This window comes from Myxine glutinosa, chromosome 13 (genome assembly GCF_964187855.1).
Source record: "Myxine glutinosa chromosome 13, kmMyxGlut1.1, whole genome shotgun sequence".
NCBI classification, from domain to species: Eukaryota; Metazoa; Chordata; class Myxini; order Myxiniformes; family Myxinidae; genus Myxine; species Myxine glutinosa.
In genome coordinates, this window is record NC_136273.1 from 27,365,979 (window position 1) to 27,387,959 (window position 21,981).

Genomic DNA, 21,981 nt, shown 5'->3' on the forward strand with positions numbered 1-21,981 from the left:
GTTTTGAATTACATGGGGGTGAGGTGTTTTGAAATACGTGGTGGTGAGGTGTTTTGAATTACGTGGTGGTGAGGTGTTTTGAATTACTTGGTGGTGAGGTGTTTTGAAATACGTGGTGGTGAGGTGTTTTGAAATACGTGGTGGTGAGGTGTTTTGAAATACGTGGTGGTGAGGTGTTTTGAATTACATGGGGGTGAGGTGTTTTGAAATACGTGGTGGTGAGGTGTTTTGAAATACGTGGTGGTGAGGTGTTTTGAATTACATGGGGGTGAGGTGTTTTGAATTACATGGGGGTGATGTGTTTTAAATTACTTGGTGGTGAGGTGTTTTGAATTACATGGGGGTGAGGTGTTTTGAATTACATGGGGGTGATGTGTTTTAAATTACTTGGTGGTGAGGTGTTTTGAATTACTTGGTGGTGAGGTGTTTTGAATTACATGGGGGTGAGGTGTTTTGAAATACGTGGTGGTGAGGTGTTTTGAATTACTTGGTGGTGAGGTGTTTTGAATTACATGGGGGTGAGGTGTTTTGAATTACGTGGTGGTGAGGTGTTTTGAATTACTTGGTGGTGAGGTGTTTTGAATTACATGGGGGTGAGGTGTTTTGAAATACGTGGTGGTGAGGTGTTTTGAATTACTTGGTGGTGAGGTGTTTTGAATTACGTGGTGGTGAGGTGTTTTGAATTACGTGGTGGTGAGGTGTAATCGTCCCAAACTTCCAGTCTGCACCTACCACTCCCGTATGTATGTGCTGAGGGGTTCTTTTTTGAATTCTATATATTTTTTCAACCTAAATCTTCAACCTAAACTGCTTATAAAAATGTAATATCACAAACACTACAAATAAATTTGTGCAAAATAATTGTTTGTATTATGATTGGTGTAAATCATGACAACACAACAACTCAGGTACAGTCATTATCCTCAGCTAAAATAAGCCCGTTCCTCAGTAACGACACGTGGTGAGGCGAGCGCAGCGAGCCGGGCCAAGCTAGTTTATATATATATATAATATATATATATAAATAATATATATATATATATATATATATATATATTCAAATAACGTTTAAACTATTAATCATTTACAAAATACAGAATGTAGGAGGGTGTTGTTAAAATTGACTTTTCACAGTGTTACTTCACAGGTGTGCTCAAGCAAATAAACAAGTTTTGTGCAAGTTTCTCACCCGAGTACCTCTCGACGAACTTCCCGTCTGCGACGCCAGCTCAGTGATGGTGCAAATAGTGTTCTCCCGCTGTTATCACCTCCATAGTAAGGGTAAATCATATTCTGACCATGTTCGTCTTGCTTGAAGCGCACACCAGTGTGCAATACGACACTCAGCTGGCGCAGGAAGTTAACCGAGTCATTCAGGAGCTGTGTGTAGGCGAAAGGGAGAGAATCATTTCCAGCCATTATCACAAACCACACCCACATAAGCAATTAATGTTGAAAAAACTAAAATCAACTGCCAGTCTTGGTCATTCAAAGTGACGTCATTACCAAGACCCAGTGAGATTGAACAGTGTAAATTATGTAGATGTTTTGAATGGTAGACTTGTGGAATGACTGATTACCTCCTCTGGTGGTATAAGTACAATAAGTACAAATGAGTGCTGATCTTGCAGAGCTGGACCCTTAGGAGGACAGTCTCCACCATCCCAGCCACACGCTTCAGAGTTGCACCCCTGGTCACAGTGCCCGTTGCCAAAATGATGACGACAGTATAAGTCATAGATAGGGCTGAATGGAAAAGAGAAGGAGCAAAGTATGAATCATCGGTAAAATAAAGATGGGCCTAAAACTTTACGTGAATGTTCCTCCCTCAACCTGTCCCTCCCTCCCCCTAACCCCCCACCCCCCGCCCCCCACCACCCCTCCCCAATGAATTTAAGTTAATAAACTGTATGTTGAATTAATTTTAGCTCTTTCACGAGCCTCGATTCAGTATACAAAAAAAAAAATTAAAAAAAAAAAAAATGTGGTGTTGAAATAGCACAGGCTTGATGGGCCAAATGCTGTCCTCCCTTCAATAGTCCTTACGTATCCTTGTCATTGGGCAATGCATGCAGATGTGAGGCCAAGCCTGGCTTACTTGCAGGTACGACCACGGGATTCCTGGCAGTCAAAACCATCGTAGAGACAGCTGGCCGAGGAACACTGTTTGTCACAGTGTCCATTCCCGAAGTAAAGCCAGCAGCGCAACGCTCTGGAACAGTTCCTCCAGGGATCGTCAAAATTGAGGGAGCAGTCACCACCATCCCAGCCGCACGCATGCACATTACAGTGGTGGTCACATCGTCCATCCCCGGCCTTTTTGAGACACTCCAGCTGCATGCAGCACACAACAATGGCAGGCCATTGTTCTCGCTACTTACAAAATAATCAAGGACCAAGTCATGCCAGTCACAGATTTAACACTCCCTTGCATCAACCGTTAAGCCCAGCTCTCATGCTCACCTGTGGACACTTTTCTTTTGTCTGGACTGCGGGCGGGGGTGCGATATTCTCGCCAATTCCTCCGTTAAAGTTTGGATCAAGGATATGGCAATGGAGGCCATTGAAATTGGCAGGGCAATGGCAGTGGAAATAAGGTGGGCCCTCTTGTGATTCACAGATACCGCCATTGTAGCACAGGCTGGGATAGGTGGATAGCATGCATGTTACACCAGCACAAAGAAGGTGCATTACTCCAAAAAAAAACAGGCATGTTACATTTACAAAAAAAACAGGCATGTTACAAAGAGCAGGCATGTTACATGCAAATAAACAACACTCTAACTAAAGTGTTGTTGACACAAAAAGATGCATGTTACACCAGAATAAAGAACACACATGTTACACCAGACCAAACGTGGTGGTGTAATGGTTGGAGCATCCACTCCGAGTCTAGCTGGTCGGCAGTTCAAACCCCGGCCGAGTCGTACCAGACTTTTAAAATGGTACCTGCTGCTTTCTTGCTTGACGTTCAGAATTTAAAAGGATAAGAACGCAGTCTAACAACCATAGGTTGGCATCCATGGGGATGCGGAAATTACTCCTTAGGAAATGCCCCGCTGAGTGCAGTGAGAAAGGCGGCACCATTGGTGTGGTGTCGCTGGTACCCAGAGTGCTCCGGGAAGTGACGGCACTTCCGCCAAACTCAGTGACCATGTTTGTATCGTCTAGCAGTCTTGTGTTGTGTCACGTATGTTTGTCTGTATGCCCATGTTTGTGATGTGTGAAAGGTGTGCATGGCAGTTCTATATGAGCTTTAGATACTCTAAAAAAAAGGACAAAGAACACACATGTCACACCAGAACGAAGGACACACATGTTACACCACAACAAAGAATACACGTTACACCAGAACAAAGAACACACATGTTACACCAGAACAAAGAACACACATGTTACACCACAACAAAAGAACACACATGTTACACCAGAACAAAGAACACACATGTTACACCACCACAAAGAATACACATGTTACACCAGAACAAAGAACACACATGTTACACCAGAACAAAGAACACACATGTTACACCACAACAAAAGAACACACATGTTACACCAGAACAAAGAACACACATGTTACACCACAACAAAGCACACACATGTTACACCACAACAAAAGAACACACATGTTACACCAGAACAAAGAACACACGTGTTACACCACAACAAAGAAAGCACACGTTACCAGGTACAAAGAACACACGTGTTATACATTGAGAGATATGGACTCATCTTTCACTCAATACAATTGTCCCAAATTTATCACACATGATCATATTGATGCGTATCATTAAATGACGCACCATTTGTCATTATTATTTCCAGTGGATTCTTCCTTCCTTTTTTACAGGGTTTAAGGCTCGTGGAGGAGCCGCAAATACAAATCACACACACAAACATGCAGACAAATATACGAGACAACACCGGACGTGACACCAGACAAGCACTACCGCTGAGCTTGGGAGAGTGATGTAACACCATCTTGATGACGTCATTTTTCCAATTAAGGAGAAATTTCCTCCTCCTTGTGGTTCTTCATAACATCGTACTTCATAATTGGTTTGAATAAAATTATTCTTTTTTTACATTTTAAATATTAATTTCCATCAATCAACAGGCGCTTTAAAAAAGCCTTTCCATGAAGGCCTCTCCGTGTTTAATAACTCTATGAAGGCTTGCTAAACATTGCTGAAGTGAATTTGTCTTCCTCACGTTTTTTTCTACATTTCCTGCTTTAATACCAGTAAGAAACAAAAAGACGCCTAATGTTACCTTTCTACATCCGGAGGACTTTGCTTTCAACATAGAGGACTCGTGTAAGATCTACGTTTAATCAACAACTAGCCGAAACCCGTGGAACATCCACGGAAGGGAGGATGTGGTGTATGGATAGAGTGTACCATTATGGATGGCATAGGAGATAGATGGTAAATCCATTAGTGCCGTGGGCATCGGGTCACTGGGTGCGGCGTAAAAGGGATAACAAAGTCGAGTCCTTACGCTATTATTATATAGATACTCCCCGTCGATGTGCTTCTGTGGTAATCGCGAATATGAGTCACATACACGGTCACAGTGGCGTTTTGATTAATAAATCTACGAGTCACAAAACACGAACCGAACTCACCTCAAGCAGTAAAAAGGTGCAAATCGCTCCTAGAAACCACCTCATCTCTTCAGATCTCAACACACCTCGATAACTGACGGCAGCGCTCATGGGATCTTCTTCTTCCGTTAATCGCCAATTTTTTCTCTTTAAGTTAAGTCCAATCAGTCCTCTCTGCTCGAAGTGCTCAGACCATGCCCTCCCGCTCTCATTCTTTTATTTCCGTTCGGTGTAGAAAGAGATTGACATATCGTTCGTCTGTTTTCAGCTCGTTATCTTTAAGCTTCCTTACGTCTCGCCACCTGCTACACCTCTCTGAGTTACGAGGATTTATGCAACGCACCCCGAGTATCGCAACGTCACTCCATTTAACTTTATTAAAATGACGATAAAGACGTTTCCTTATATATACTAATTTAAAATGTTCAAGGGAATAAAAAGACCATTTGGTTCACACCACCCATGCTCACACCACTCGACTGTCCAATCAGCGGACGGCTCGCTTCGCCTTCGCCCAGCAGACGCCAATACGATGGGGTCGTAAGATGGAGTCGTATCGGCCGTTAATCGGATGCTTTTGGGCCCCAACGTCGGCTAATTCAGATTTTTCGAGTATGTCTGTACGTGATAAACAAAGAGCGCGGTTCGTAGATCGTAAATCCATTAGTGCCGTGGGCATCGGGTCACTGGGTGCGGCGTAAAAGGGATAACAAAGTCGAGTCCTTACGGTATTATTATATACATATCCATATCCCAACCCTCAGATCGGCAGTCTGTAGCCTCTTCACTCTCTGCAGTTCTGGACAATATCACAAACTGGTCAAATAAGGGCAACTTGTCTTTCAATCCTGACAAATCTCACACTCTCACTTTGTCTCTTCGAAAAGACCATCTGGACAACCCTCCCATTTACTTTCTGAACAATCCTCTCCAAGAAGTTCTGTCACTCAAGCTTTTGGGTCTCACTACCTGTGATGATCTGTCCTGGGAAAACCACATTTCCAAGCTTGCCTCCAAAGCCAGTCGCCGACTGGGCATTCTCCGTCGTGCGAAGTCCTTCCTTGGCACACCTGAGCTCCTCACCACATACAAGGCTTTCATCCGCAGCTCAATGGAATACTGCTCATCAATAAGAGCCTGCAACACACAAGATCTGCCAGCAACCCTCTTCTGGTGAAACTGCCAAAATCAAGACTCTCTGCTCACTTTCGCTCTTCGCTCCTTCATTCCTCTTTTCTCCCACCTCTGGAACAATCTCCCACACTCTCTTCAATCCCAATCCTCCCTCCAGGTCTTTAAAACAGCTGTTCACCACCATCTCTTATCTTCCCACATCCAAAACCTTGATCTTTTCTATCCTCGTTAAAATGCCCCAAATCCACCTCTTTCAATCTCCAACTTCTTTCCTGAAATTTCTAGTTGTGTCAATTTGTTTTATACCGTGCACCCCTTTCTCCCTCCCCCCCCCCCCCCCCCACCCCCAACCAGTCCTCTCTCTTCCACAGATCTACCGACGTCCCTGTTCTCTACTGTTGTTCTTGTGTGCTTCCCTCTCTTGTCTCCTGCTCCCTTCATTGTATGTTTTATGGATCCGTGCCTGTTCTCGTGTGTAATGTGTTAGCTCTTACATGAGCCTTGACTCTGTATGCAAAAAAAAAAAAAGCTAAGGTGCTGAGAGCGGTGCTGAGTGATTAAGGTAAGGGGGAGGTTGAGGGAATGGGTCGGTGGTTCGGGGGAAGTGTATAACATACATTACCTATGAGGTGAAAAGGTTGCTCAGGGTTAAACATTCAATCATTGTGTGTGTGTACCACTATATGTGGATAACCCCTGATAGGCGTTTCTGTTAAATGCATCCTAAATTGCCTCAAAACCCCTAATGATTAGTAGGAAAATAAGATCCACGATAAAATCGTAAATCCTAGGAATCACAATGGGGGGATAATGTTCCATGTTATTTAATCTTAATAATTTGTATAATGATAATTGCAATTTGGAATCCACCAGGGGGCCTCGTAGTGCCACAAGTTAGTCAAAGACCAAAAATGGATGACCTCTTGTGATCATTGATTTCATCCTCTTCAGACAATTAAATTACAGGGATTTGGAATATAAAAGGGTTAGATGGGCAAATGGCCAATAATGGGAGATTTGGGGGGGGGGGGGGGGGGGGAGGAAGAGAATTTTTACAACAATGTCAAGTTATGTACATGTCAGTAAAGGGCTGCAGGCCAAGACCGAATAATTTAATAATGTACAACATGGCATACCAGTAATGGGGATGATTCATAAAAACAACAACACCCATAGTCTGTGAGTGCTCCACATGAGGTACTGACCTGCTGAGGCATGAGGCCTCTGCGGGAATCTCACACCCGGTGCCGGTATGCGAGGAGGGACACACACAGTGTGGTTCGGAACCTGCTGTTTGTACGCACACGCCGGCATTGCGACACGTCAAATTCCCACACGTGTGGCTGCTCTCGTGACAGCACAGGCCCCTGTAGCCCTGCGTGGGGAAATTAAGGTGGTTTGGGTCAACGGGATCATTAAGGGACAGGAAAATGACGATGGAACTTTCAAACAAAGCTATTGTCATGAACCGACCGAGACGGCCACCCAGATTTGGGAAACATCAGGCGATCGTTAAACCAAACATTCCGATGAAGAATTTTTCCTTCATTTGTTTCATTCACACTCGAGGGATAATTCGATGAATCATGTTTGGAATAAAGTCATCTTCACTTCGCAACTCAGGCTCTACCAGGCCTAACTTACCGGCTGGCACTTGCACGTGAACCCGTTGGGCGACGTGAGGGCGACCGTGCAGGATCCGCCATTTTGACAGGGCTGTTCCTCACATATGTCAATGGTGGTTTCACAGTGTCGCCCTGCGAAGCAAGGTGGCACCAGGAATCATTTCGTGAAGGTATAAAGGCAGAAAAGCTTTTGAGAAAATGTCTTTCACGGAAAGACTTGTTCAGAAGACTAAGAGGGATCAATACATCGTAAGGTTTCTCACCAGAATAGCCAGGCCGGCAGCGACATTGATAGTCATTTACGAGCTGAAGGCAGTCCAGTGCGCCAGGTGCATGGCAAGGGTTCGAGAGGCATTCGTTGACGTCTCCTTCACATCGCTCACCCACAAATCCCGGAGGACAAGAGCACAAAAATCCCCCGACACGGTCTACGCACGAGCCGCCATTGAAGCAGCGTGGCTCCAGCGTGCCCGGGTCCACGGATGGGAAACAGTCGTCGATGTTGATTTCACATCGCACACCTTGGGGTGAGATGGACCAGGAGCATCACCATCAATAAATTATATAATGGTCACTTTAATTATCACCTCCTCATCTCTTTCAGCTCCATCCTCATGCCTATTCTTACCATTTCAATCCTTGAGGTTTAAACAAAACTACTACGTATTATTTTCTGCAACTTATTAACACCAGAAGCACCACATCCATGATAAGTAATGACATGTCAATATTGGGCATCACAAACATCCGACAATATTTTTAAAAACATTTTAAGAACATCAATCTCAATATTCTTAAATCCAATGACTCCATCATCATAACAGAGATCCTCAAGATCCTATTAGCTATTGATGAGGTGAAGTCACTACCTTCGGTGCCAGGCGGGCACGAACAGATGTAGCGATTGACCAGGTCGATGCACGTGCCTCCATGCTCACATGGCTGTGACTGGCACTCGTTGATCTCTTGTTCGCAATTCAACCCCTGGTATCCCGCAACACACTGCCGGTGGTAGGAGCGACACAAAAGAACAAATGAAAAGCCTCCACTTTCTATCCTCCCTTATTCATTCCCTCCATAAAGATATTAACCGAAAATGTTGATAGTTGCCTGTCGTTTAATCAAAATCAAAATATCCCCCAGGAGCAACACCGACCTCACAAGAGTATCCACCCAGGTAGTCGGTACAGGTACCGCCGTTGTGGCAGGGACTTGAGGTGCACTCATCCAGCTCATCAGCGCAGTAGCTGCCTGTAAAGCCGGCCTGGCACTGGCATCGGTGGCTGTTTCCCACATCGATGCACGACCCGCTGTGGTGACACAGCTCGCTCACCTGCACTCCTGCATCAGAGCAAACAGGTTGGTGTGCAGTCCAGGTACGAATGGTACTTCAGCACAGATGTTTGGAAGTATTAACACTTGTCTGACAATAGGTGGAGAGTATGTTTGAAAAGACGTGCCAATCCATTTAGGCCAAATGTCAAGGCTTGTAACTGAATAACCGCACATTTGGTGGCAGCCAAGCTAAGATTAAAAATATCAACAATATTATGATGACGGTGATAATAATAATAATAATAATGATAATAATAGTAAATGCATTATAATCAGGTTAAACATAACAAAGTTCCGTTCCCTCACCAAATCTGTGTGCAGCGACGTCACATGAGACATTGGGTACATCGCAGTAAATGCCGGTCCAACCGCTGGCACACTCGCAGCGAAAAGCAGTGCCCGACTGTGAGCAGGTTCCGTCATTCTTACAGGGTGAAGTGGCACACCAGTCGAGTAGTCTCTGTTCCGCATCACCCAAGGAGTCTATCAGCTGTAGTCTAAGAGGCCTCCACACATTATTTATACCTGACAGCATTTAAAGGAAACTTCGCTAAAACGTTAAAAAATAATTATCGTCAAAGATTTCCTCAAGATAGGACTTCCCATCATGTCCCTATATTAAATAAATGCACCGTTAAGCAGTAAATATGCCTGTTTTTCCTTGATATACAAAGTCGAGGCTCATAGAAGAGCTAGAATGCAGAACGGAGCAGAACATGTACGTACATAGTGAGTGGTAAGGAGGGAAACACACCGACAGCAGGTTGGAGAGGGACGACAGATCGGCACTTGGAGTAATAATGGGCATGAGGAAGAATGAGTTGGGAGGAGGACACAACAGCAAGAAGAGGAAGGAAAAAACTGGGAATTAAACAGAAATAGAACAAAAAACTATAAATTGGTGGAGGGAGAGGGAGGAAAACACAATAACCTGGAAAGGAAGGGGTGGGCTTGGGGGAGGGTTAATGATGGCGGAAAAGATCATGTGCATGACGAGGTAGTGAACAGCTGTCTTTAAGCAGTGGTGGGAAGATTTGGATTGAAAAGACTGAAGAAGTTGGTCCCACAGGCCACAGGTGAGAAAAGGGGAACAAGTGGGTAGAGGTGAGCAGTGAGTCTGGATTTTTGGAGTTTCACCAGAAATGGGTTACTGGAATACCATGTGCAAGTTGCAGTGACCTGGGGTGGGTACAGAGCAGGTAAAGGACAGAAGGTGCAAGACCAGAAAGGAGGTGGTAGACAGACCTGTCAGGCCCAGAGGTTCAGCATCATCACGGGAGATTCCAATAAATTTGACAGTCCTGGTTTACACGGCATCAATAAGAGCAAGATAAGAGATGATGGTGGACAGCTGTTTTAAAGACCTTGAGTGAGGAGAAGGATTGAAAGAGAGTGATGGAGTTTGTTCCAGAGGTGGGAAAAAAGAGGAATGAAAGAGTGAAGTTGAGCAGAGATTCTTGATTTTGGAAGTTTCACCAGAAGAGGGTTGCTGGAAGATCATGTGTGTCCTACAGGAAAATTTGGGGGACAGAGCACAGATAGAGCAGGGGGAGCAAGGCCGGAGAGGAGTCGGTAGAAGACAGAAAGCCCACCAACCCGCCTGCAGTGAGCGAGCGAAAGGCCCTCAAAATCAGCTTCATCGCGGGAGATTCCAATGATTCTGAAAGCTTTGGTTTCAACCACATGAAGCCAAGCTCGGTGTGAGGCAGGAGCACCAGCCCAGAGGGGAGAACAGTATTCCATTGAGCTGCGGATGAAAGCCTTGTATGTGGTGAGGAGCTCAGAAGTGCCCAGAAAGGACTTCACATGATGGAGAATGCCCGGCTTTGGCTTTGGAGGCCAAAGCCTCTTTGGAGGCGACTGGCTTTGGAGGCCAGCTTGGAAATGTGGTTTTCCCAGGAAAGATCATGGCAGATAGTGAGACCCAAAAGCTTGAATGACAAAACTTATTTGAGAGGATTGTTGAGAAAGTAGATGGGAGGGTTGTCAGATGGTCTTTTCGGAGGGACAAAGTGAGAGTGTGAGATTTGTCAGGATTGAAAGACATGTTCCACTTATTTGACCAGTTTGTGATATCGTCCAGAACTGCAGAGAGTGAAAAGGCTGCTACCTACCGATCTGAGAGTTGAGATATGGAGCGGCAGAGAGTGGAGTCATCAGCAAAGAGATAGAGAGTATTTTCCAGAGAGTCGGATAAATCATTAATGAAGACCAAAAAAGCACAAGGCCCAGAACACTGCCTCGAGGAACTCCAGCCTGGGTGGGAAGGGAAGAGGAGAGAATTCCATTCAGCGCATCACGTTGACTGCGACCAGAGAGGAGGTCGGCAAGCCATGTGTGGAGGTTTCCATGGATACCATAGGAGGAGGGTTTGGTGAGCAGGTCGGATGTCGGACCGTATCGAAGGCACGAGATATGTCAAGGGAGACGGCTCTGATTACCGGTTTGGCATTGAGGACCTCCATCCATTGTTGAGACAGCAGAAGCAGCATGTCCAGAGTAGAGTGACCTGGTCTGAATCCAAATTGATGATCAAAGATCAAGCCATTGGAGAAGTGGAAGGATTTGATGTCAGAAGCAATGATGGATTCCATGACCTTGCTGATTATTGGGAGCAGGCTGATTGTGATTATTGGGAACAGGCTGAGTAGGAAAGTTAATTATTTCGTCAAAAAGGTCAAAAGATCAAAAGTCAGCGTCACATAAAATCATCAATTTTCATCTGAATGACCTGAAATTATAAGAATTTGCATATTGGGTCATTGAATTGGTTCAATAATCAAAAGCTATGAGATGATTGTTTTTTTTAGATCAAAAGGTCAAACGTCAAGTTTGCATAAAATCGCCAATTTCCAACCAATTGATCTGAAATTTAAAGAATTTGCATATTGGGTCACTGGATTGGTTCACTAATCAAAAGCTAGGAGCTAATTGTTTTTTCTAAAATGAAAAGGTCAAAGGTTGCATTAACCCTTTGAGTACGGATGACGTCCATTGCCGCAACCAGCGAAAAAGTTTTGTGTACGGATGACGTTACTACACGTCATCGACTATACCTATATATATATATATATATATATAGATTGTCAGTACGTGGTTGCATTCCCGTAATGCCAAATTAATCCCGTACCGGGGGTATTTTTTATCCCAAAAAAAATCCCGTACTTAAAGGCTTAAATTGCCAATTTTCAACCAATTGACGTGAAATTTTAAGAATTTGCATATTGGGTCACATAATTAGTTCACCAATCAAGAGCTAGATCCTGATTATTTATTTTATATCAAAAGATCAAAGGTCAAGGCTGAATAATATCAGCAATTTTCATTTTGTGTTTTTCTTAACTGTTTTCATCATGTTTAGGTTATGGAAGAAGAAGACGTTTGAATACAAATGGGGGCGAATGGGATTTGCATTTTCAGACGCTTTCTAATTTTTTTATGCTGAGCATCAGACAAGGAAGCAGCACGCACCCATTTAAAAGTTTTGGTATGACTCGGCTGGGATCCAAACCGCCGACCTTCCAGACTCGCAGCACCGAGGCTGGTAAATGAGCTACGATTGAGTGATGATAATGAATGACGTGTTCAAACCCTCACCAGAGGAGAGGGTATTTATTGCATTTGTGTCCGTTCGTTTGTTTGTCTGCTTGTCCGCACAGAATGTGCTCATGTAGGCCACAAACGCCACCTAGTGGTAGGCAGTAGTACACGCTATCTCTTTTTCAACCGAGTACCTCTCAAAAGTATGCACACTTAGAATGTGAGTACATCTATAAAATACATACTATAAAACCACACAAAACAATTCCTGGCAAGGGTCTGCAATCTTTGATTGCTCGTTCTAGTTAATATTTGTGGTCATTCTTCGAAGAAAAAAATGGAGTGAGAAAATGTTTTTGAGACAGGGTGGGAAAGGATGAGTTTGAAGAAAGATGCCACTCAGCAAGGGATGAACAAGGAAGCAGGCCTGTCAAACATGTAGCCAACAAGGAATGAGACGGATATTCAAAACATAAGGTGAGGGACCCTTTTGTTGCTTGTCTTTGTTCTTTTTTATCAGAAGGTGTAATGACGGAATTAAAGCGAAGATGCGAATTGTGATTGAGAGACAATTGGAGGAAGCACAAGAAGCGTGTGTGTGAGTCAAGGGAAAAAGGTGTAGGCCCAATTAGTCGAGGCAGACGCACAAGATCAAAATAACTAACGGGCATACAAAAGACACGGCAATGAGCACACGATACAAACAACAATTGACGGCAACAGAGACAAATCCAGAATGGTGTATTTAACTTTGGAAGCAATTCACTAGGAGAGGGGAAGAAAAGATGCCACACGGGAAACCAGAAACAGGATCCCATTCAGGGAATTTAACCAGGAATTTCTGAAGACGCAGTTGTCTTTGAATTGGGAGTTTGACAATTTGACAATTTGCAGAAATAATCATTAGTTATAAAATGAATGTGACTTTTCACAGCCAATCAGAGACCCTCAAAGGCAAGACATGGCTGCTTCAACCAAAATGAATGAGAAATCCCCTGAAGTTGTATTTCCTGCTTGCTGGTGCATTGTTTCCATATATGGATATAAATTGAAAACCCCAATATCGATCAGATCTACCAATTGTCAATATTATTTAATTTGAGGTTCATTTCCACTTCACTTCCACCGTAATACTTTCTTCTAAGGTTTCACTTCCTACTCCACATTTTTCCTGCTATCAGCACATCTGTATAAGAGGACTTTTGGTTTACAGTAAACATGCCTCCATACTAGCCATTCCCAGGTGAGCATGAACAAGCGAACCATCAAAGAATGTGCACCTGACAGGTGCTGCCTGTGTAACCATGCAGGCAGACACAGTGAAACGAGCCCACGCCATCCCGGCACGTGCCCCCGTTACGGCACGGGCTCGCGTGGCACTCGTCCACCTCGTGCTGGCAGTTGGAGCCGCTGTAGCCCGGGCGACACACACACCTGTAGCTATTTATCCCATCCACACACATGCCACCGTTGAAACAAGAGCTGGGGAAGGGAAGGGCGGGAGTTTTGGTAACGACATATTAAAGCATGTTTATCTTGTGGTCAAGCTGCAGCTTTAATGTCCATTTTAAATCCAAGTTACAAGATTCCACTCATGTGACGAAGTTATTTTTGAGATGTTAAGCCGGCTGTCTAAGCTGCTTGGAATTGATGTTACATATCGTTATGTACAACACCATTTTGGAAGAGGAGGAGGGGAAAGGGTGGTTGGACACATATTTCATAAATTACAGCGACATTAATAGACAAACAACACAGTATGTAGGATTTGAACTTGTGCTCCCAGCTTAAATAATAAATTAATAAAACGTAGTTATGATATACACTGCATACCGATCCGAAGCTCAAAGTCTTGCGAACAAACTACAAGTAGTGAACCAAGATCAGTACGAAGCCTTCAGTGGAACTTTAACCCCACAGTAAACTTCTTCCACCATTACTTTAACTTCAACCTTAATTCCAGGGCTAATCCTCTTATCTGTGCTGACTGTGCTGACAATGATCTCTCTGACTCTCTCGAAAATCCTCTCTATCTCTTTGCTGATGACTCCACTCTGCCGCTCCATTCCTCTTCCCTCAGATCGGCAGTCTGCTGCCTCCTCACTCTCTGAAGACCTGGACAAAATCACAGACTGGTCAAACAAGTGGAACATGTCTTTCAATCCTGACAAATCTCACACTCTTACTATGTCTCTCCGAAAAGATCGACTGGACAACCCTCCCATCTACTTTCTCAACAATCCTCTCCAAGAAGTTCTGTCGCTCAAGATTTTGGGTCTCACTATCTGCCATGATCTTTCTTGGGAAAACCACATTTCCAAGCTGGCCTCCAAAGCCAGTCGCCGACTGGGCATCCTCCGTCGTGCGAAGTCCTTCCTCGGCACACCTGAGCTCCTCACCACATACAAGGCTTTCATCCGCAGCTCAATGGAATACTGTTCTCCCCTATGGGCCGGTGCTCCTGCCTCACACCTAGCTCGGCTTCACGCTGTTGAAACCAAAGCTTTCAGAATTATTGGAATCTCCCGCGATGAAGCTATCTCTGAGGGCCTTTCACTCACTCACCGCAGGCAGGTAGGTGGTCTTTCTGTCTTCTACCGACTCCTCTCCGGCCTTGCACCCCCAGCTCTCTCTGTGCTCTGTCCCCCAAATATTCCTACAGGTCGCACAAGATCTGCCAGCAACCCTCTGATGGTTAAACTGCCGAAAGCTCGGCTCTCTGCTCACCTTCACTCTTTCATTCCTCTTTTCTCCCGCCTCTGGAACAAACTCCCTCACTCCCTTCAATCCCACTCCTCCCTCCAGGTCTTTAAAACAGCTGTTCACCACCATCTCTTATCTTCCCCCATCCAAAACCTTGATCTTTTCTACCCCCGCTAATTCACCCCAGATCCACCTTGTTTGAAATTCCAACTTCTTTCCTGGAAGTCCTGGCAGTGTCCATATGTTTTATACCTCTCCCACCGCCCCCTTCCCATGCCCCCCCCCCCCCCCAAAGTCCTCGCCCTCTCTCAGATCTCTCGATGTCTCCATGTCTCTCGGTCCCTGCTCTCAAATGTTGTGTTTGTGTCCTTCCCCCTCTCTCCCTATCTTGTCTACCGCTCCCGATGTTATATGTTTTATGTGTCGGTTTGTCTTTCTGTGTGATTAATGTTCGCTCTTTCACGAGCCTCGATCTTGTATACAAAAAAAAAAAAAAAAAAAAAAAAAAAAATCTGTCCCATGCTATGTCAGACCTCTCTGTGCAGTCAGGGATGTTATTCTCGCAGTGAATCCCATTAAATCCGGGTGGACAGCTGCACGTGTAGCTGGCCACATAGTCCGTACAGTTGGCACCATGGTGGCACGGTGAGCTGGCACACTCGTCCACCTCGGTCTGGCACAGCGGTCCCGCAAACCCGGGGCGGCACTCGCACCTCACCGTGTTGACGCTATCGCGGCACGTGCCGCCATTTTGGCAGGGTGCTGTCGCACCAAGTGAAAGACGAAAGAGGCATCAAAATTGTTAAATGAATTGCAATAATAAATAAATAATTTTTTTTTTAACTTGCAAAAATTACAATTTTCTGTCAAAGCAATATGAGATGCATATGTGGTTCATACGCAATGTCAAACCGGGGTCAAACCGAGGTCAAAGATTGTGGACATTGACATGGTGGACACGTTCGGCACCACTCACCTGACGCACAATCGTCAACATCCACTTCGCAGTGACGGCCGTCGTAGCCCAACAAGCATACACAGATGTAGTCACCGTGCGTGTTCACACAGGTGCCTCCATTTTGGCAAGGATCTGGGCCGCATTCGTTCACATCAATGTCACAGAGTCGGCCTGGAAGAGGTATTTGCAGAAAATAATGAATTATTGAATGGCGTGTATGATTATCACCGAGGACAAAACATGATATCGAGGAGAAATCACTGCAGCGTTCAAATGGACCTCGTTCATCGCAAGGATAGGACCGGGCCCGAGTTACCTTGCCAGCCCTCGGAGCACACGCATACAAAATCCATGAAGTCTGTAGTCTCACGACAAAGTGCCCCATTACGGCAAGGAGCAACCGCACATGGCGCCAGCTTGATTTCACAACGCTGGCCTAGAAACAACACAAAATGGCCACTTAGAACGTTCTTGGCAAAGCAAACTTCACGAGAAACAGTTTCTTCGGCTTTACAGGTCAAGACGAAACAACGTACTGGTGTACTGTAGTGTATTGATGATGTTGGGTTTGTAGTAATGATCCGTTAAAACCACGAGCAATTCATTCACTCAAAGCATCCGCTGAGTAAAGTGGTTTCCGATCATTTATATTGAGGAAATCAAGAGAAGGCAACAGGACAGAAGAGAAAGGGGAAGGAAGGCAAGTTGTGAAGAAGGTAAAAGATGTCGGCAAGAGAGGAGAGGAAAGGGATAAGTGGAGAAAGGAATGGGTGGAGTCAAAAACTCCCCGTGTTGTGTATGTCATATGTACATGTCCCCGACATGAGAATTTCTTTTTTAATCCCGAGTAAAATTGTTGGGCCCAAGTATAGCCATACCAGTGTATGGAGGCCTACACATGCAGACGTAGCCGGCAAGCATGTCGATGCACTGGCCCTGGTTGAGGCACGGGTTGGATTGACACTCATTGATGTTAATCTCACAGCTACTGCCTGTGGAGAGACAGGATAATCCGATGAACACACAGCGAAACCGTTTCACATCCCGCAGTAAGCCACGTCCAGCATTCCCGATCTTTAATTCCATCGACCTACCTGTGAAACCGTTCCTGCAGACACAGGTGTAGTCGTTGAGCTGGTCGTAACAGCTGCCACCGTGGCGACAAGGACTGTACGCACAGTCGTCTCGATCGACATCACAGTCACGGCCTTCCCAACCCAGTTCGCAAATGCACCGGTAGCTGTAGAGGGCCGCATGGCAAAAATTAATATATATATTATTTAAAGTTTATGGTCACAGTGGGAATCAAACCCGGAATTCAAATGGGAGTGCGATACCTCCGAACTAACATCTCAGTCGAAGGGATGCCAATAATGATACAATCATTATGATTATATTTGAAGACCATGCCTACCCATTGATGTTGTCCTCACAGAATCCATGTAAACAAGGATTACTGGCACATTCGTCTCGCTCAACCAAGCAGACGACCCCTTGGAAACCATCCGGACACAGGCACGAGAAGCCGTCGACCTCGTCCATGCATGTCCCTCCATTGTGGCACGGTGCCGAAGCACATTCGTCAATGTTCAGGTTGCACATTGGGCCTTGCGTGAGGAAAAAATCATGGAAGTTTGGGAAACAGAAATCAGACAAAAGGTGGCATCCAACATTAGACCGAAATAATGCATCTTGGCAAAGAATAGAGCAAAGCCGTCCTCAAAGTCGCACAAGATAATTAAAACTGGGGTAAGTGCCATTTGCTCCACTTTTCTTGTGCCATATCCAAATGTACCCTGTGACACTTCCCCCTCGTGCCACCGTAGTTGCAGAGCCAACTCAAAGCAGGCAATTTTGGACAGGTACCAGTTCACATTGGCCTACTCTTTTCCAAATACACTTTGACATATTAAACGTCAACAACCTTCACGTATGATGTACACTCACTCAATTGACAATCAGCTTTACATCCTCATCCAAAGGAGATGAAGTGTGTTCTAGACAGCAGATCACCAGAACAGAAGTTTTAAGTTAAATCAGACCACTTCAAGGAACATATCCTGAGTGGACACTTCAATGATGAGGGTGCTCTCAACTATACTGCTACCCCAGAAGAAGAGTAAATAATAACCAGATTAAGTATAAACTCATGGGCACTGGTTGACACCTTATCTGAAACCTACTCATGGGCAACTGGTTTATACCTTATCTGAAACCTACTCATGGGCACCTGGTTGATACCTCATCTGAAACCTACTCATGGAAAAGTGGTTGATACCTTGTCTGAAACTTATTGAGTTTGATTAAGTGTCTAACTATTCTTCCATGAAGGAGTTCAAAGTAACCCTTTAATAACCACAAAAAGTAGCAAAGACAATGGGTAACAGTAAACGAGGATACCCTTATGTTAGTGCAGGTAAAATGTGCGCATTGTTTATGAATGTGATCGGAGAGTACCTACCTGTGTAACCCGGCTCACAGACACACTGGTAGCTGTTGATGCCATCGCGGCAGGTTCCATACGTGCACGGATTGCTGTTGCAATCATTATAATTAATTTCGCAGTTTGTACCTACGGAGAATACACAAACATGGAGGTACATAAATAAAGCATTCAATTTTTTAAAATCAATTGTACAATATACAAATAGGATGGCCGATTTAAGCCACTTGAAGGACAGTGTACTCCCAACAGATAACTTCACCTGGGCAGCACCAAGATGGTGGTTAGTCCAGTTAGATTAACCTACACTACATGACCAAAAGTATGCAGACACCCCTTCTAATTAGTGGAGTCGGCTGTTTCAGCCACACCCATTGCTGACAGGTATATATAATAATCAAGCACACAGCCATGCAATCGCCATAGACAAACATTGGCAGTAGAATGGGCCGTACTGAAGAGCTCAGTGACTTTCAACGTGGCACCGTCATAAGATGCCACCTTTCCAACAAGTCAGTTCGTCAAATTTCTGCCCTGCTAGAGCTGCCACAGTCAACTGTAAGTGCTGTTATTGTGAAGTGGAAACGTCTAGGAGCAACAACAGCTCAGCCGCGAAGTGGTAGGCCACACAGCTCACAGAACGGGACCGCCTAGTGCTGAAGCGCGTAGCGCATAAAAAGTGTCTGTCCTCGGTTGCAACACTCACTACCGAGTTCAAAACTGCATCTGGCAGCAACGTCAGCACAACAACTGTTCGTCGGGAGCTTCCTGAAATGGTTTCCATGGCCGAGCAGCCGCACACAAGCCTAAGATAACCATGCGCAATGCCAGGCACATCTCAGTCGAAGGGATGCCAATAATGATACAATCATTATGATTATATTTTGTGAAGATAACCATGCGCAATGCCAATGGAGTGGTATAAAGCACGCCGCCATTGGACTCTGGAGCAATGTAAATGCGTTCTCTATAGAGTGATGAATCAAGCTTCACCATCTGGCAGTCTGACGGACGAATCTGGGTTTGGCGGATGCCAGGAGAACGCTACCTGCCCAAATGCATAGCGTCAACTGTAAGGTTTGGTGGAGGAGGAATAATGGGCTGGGGCTGTTTTTCATGGTTCAGGCTCGGCCCCATAGTTCAACTGAAGGGAAATCTAAATGCTACAGCATACAATGACATTCTAGACGATTGTGTGCTTCCAACTTTGTGGCAACAGTATGGGGAAGGCCCTTTCCTATTTCAGCATGACAATTCCCCCTTGCACAAAGCGAAGTCCATACAGAAATTGTTTGTCGAGATTGGTGTGGAAGAACTCGACTGGCCTGCACAGGGCCCTGACCTCAACTCCATCGAACACGTTTGGGATGAATTGGAACGCCGACTGCGAGCCAGGCCTAATCAGCCAACATCCTTGCCCGACCCCACTAATGCTCTTGTGGCTGAATGGAAGCAAATCCCCGAAGCAATGTTCCAACATCTAGTGGAAATAATCTAGTGGAATCCGACTGGGCATCCTCCACCGTGCGAAGTCCTTTCTGGGCACTTCTGAGCTCCTCACCACATACAAAGCTTTCATCCGCAGCTCAATGGAATACTGCTCTCCCCTCTGGGCTGGTGCTCCTGCCTCACACCTAGCTCGGCTTCACGTGGTTTACACCAAAGCTTTCAGAATCATTGGAATCTCCCACAATGAAGCTGATTTTGAGGGCCTTTCTCTCTCTCACCGCAGGAAGGTAGGTGGACTTTCTGTCTTCTACGGACTCCGGCCTTGCTCCCCCTGCTCTGTCTTTGCTCTGTCCCCCAAATTTTCCTGCAGGGCGCAAAAGATCTGCCAGCAACCCTCTTCTGGTGAAACTGCCAAAATCAAGACTCTCTATTCACCTTCACTCGTTCATTCCTCTTTTCTCCCGCCTCTGTTACAAACTACTCCCACACTCTCTTCAATCCCTCTCCTCCCTCCAGGTCTTTAAAACAGCTGATCACCGCCATCTCTTGTCTTCCCCCATCCAAAACCTTGATCTTTTATACACCCGTTAAAACACCCCAAATCCACCTCTTTCAATCCCCAACTTCTTTCCTGAAATTCCTAGTAGTGTTCATTTGCTTTATACCGTGTACCCCTCCCCCCTCACCCAGCCCTCCCCTTCCACAGATCTACCGACGTCCCTGTTCTCTACTGTTGTGCTTGTGTGCTTCCCTCTCTTGTCCCCTGCTCCCTTCATTGCATGTTTTATGTGTCTGTGCATGTTTTCATGTTCAATGTGTTAGCTCTTACAAAAAAAACCCATTAAAAAAAGGCCTTCCCAAAAGGGTGGAGGCTGTTATAGCAGCAAAGAAGGGACCAACTCCATATTAATGCCCATGATTTTGGAATGAGATGTTCGACAAGCACATGCGGGTGTGATGTTTGGGTGTCCACATACTTTTGGCCATGTAATGTATATCGGCTATTCATTCCAGGATGCCCAATAGGAACACAGCAAATGTTTCAGAACAAATTGAACTAGCAAGGAAAACATAACCGTGCTGCCACCATACCTCCGGTTCCTGGACGGCACACACACTGGTATCCGTTTACGAGATCGACACACTTCCCTCCATGCCGACATGGCGCCGATGCACACTCGTTGATCTGTGTCTCACAGCGTGTACCGGCATAGCCGGGACGGCATTCGCACGAGTACATTCCGACGCCGTCGATGCAGCGACCGTGGTGGCACGGGTCAGGTTCACAGTCGTTAACGTCGATCTTACACAGTGGGCCTGAAAAGCCTGCACGGAGAAAGCACCAATTTTATTGCGATCATATGAGAGTAATGTGGGGCAAGGTCCCCTTGGTCAGAAAGTGTGGGGAATAATGACATCAGATCAGGTGAGAGCACCAGGTGAATTTAGAGATATTAATACGTGAAAGGAAAGTAATGTAATGGGGATTCACTTAGTAATGGAGAGAGCACAGAGAAAGGCCAATGCTGAATCCCACTCTGAATTGAAGCACAGACGAGGAAGGAATTCCGCATTTTCCATTATTGGCTGGCTAATTTGCATGAAATAATATCCCAAAGGATGGGTCAGACAGGTTGCTTGGGAATAAGGTCCAAAGGTGGTGATGAGCTCCATCTAAGGCTAAACATGGATACGAGTCCAATAACGCACAAGCATGATTGAAAGTTCCCAATGATTCTGAAGGGAGAGTTCAAAATCGTGAAACGTTTGGGTGGAAAAGCAGGTATCCAAAGAAAAGGAGGCACTCACCTTCAGGGCACTGGCACTCGAACATGTTCGGCAGATCCACGCACTTGGCCCCGTTGTAACAAGGTGTGCTCGCGCACTCATCAACATCAATTTGGCACATGCTTCCTGTGAAACCTACACCGGAGAACCCACCAAAGATGACGTCAATCATGCTGCACAACAGGAAGCGGAAGCCATGTTTAAAACTTGGCTCATTGAGATGGTTTACATTCCGATAACGAGGCTCAGCGCATCAGGCCTAGACTAGCATCGGGCTAGAGGAACTGTACCTCAGACTCATCGCCTTCGGTCAAACATCAGACTTGGGCCAAAAACGCAACCTGGCCGACCCCATATTAGGTAGTAGTAGTAGGTAGTAGTACAGGTATATAAATCC

At 45.3% G+C, this 21,981-nt stretch overlaps 1 protein-coding gene across 1 annotated transcript in view; it reads right to left on the reverse strand.

Annotated features, from left to right (window-relative positions):
* NOTCH1 (notch receptor 1) overlaps window positions 1-21,981 on the reverse strand; it is a 127,764-nt gene that overhangs the window by 21,933 nt on the left and 83,850 nt on the right. The window contains exons 11-30 of the mRNA XM_068134051.2: window positions 21,606-21,719; window positions 20,889-21,122; window positions 18,366-18,476; window positions 17,319-17,511; window positions 16,999-17,144; window positions 16,783-16,896; window positions 16,221-16,340; window positions 15,923-16,075; window positions 15,480-15,708; window positions 13,524-13,725; window positions 9,010-9,163; window positions 8,525-8,709; window positions 8,238-8,370; window positions 7,632-7,889; window positions 7,388-7,500; window positions 6,949-7,118; window positions 2,464-2,641; window positions 2,099-2,334; window positions 1,581-1,746; window positions 1,190-1,380 (exon numbers count right to left, since the gene is read on the reverse strand). Of these exons, the coding sequence (XP_067990152.2) occupies window positions 1,190-1,380; window positions 1,581-1,746; window positions 2,099-2,334; window positions 2,464-2,641; window positions 6,949-7,118; window positions 7,388-7,500; window positions 7,632-7,889; window positions 8,238-8,370; window positions 8,525-8,709; window positions 9,010-9,163; window positions 13,524-13,725; window positions 15,480-15,708; window positions 15,923-16,075; window positions 16,221-16,340; window positions 16,783-16,896; window positions 16,999-17,144; window positions 17,319-17,511; window positions 18,366-18,476; window positions 20,889-21,122; window positions 21,606-21,719 (3,400 nt within the window). The remainder of the gene's footprint in view (window positions 1-1,189; window positions 1,381-1,580; window positions 1,747-2,098; window positions 2,335-2,463; window positions 2,642-6,948; window positions 7,119-7,387; window positions 7,501-7,631; window positions 7,890-8,237; window positions 8,371-8,524; window positions 8,710-9,009; window positions 9,164-13,523; window positions 13,726-15,479; window positions 15,709-15,922; window positions 16,076-16,220; window positions 16,341-16,782; window positions 16,897-16,998; window positions 17,145-17,318; window positions 17,512-18,365; window positions 18,477-20,888; window positions 21,123-21,605; window positions 21,720-21,981) is intronic.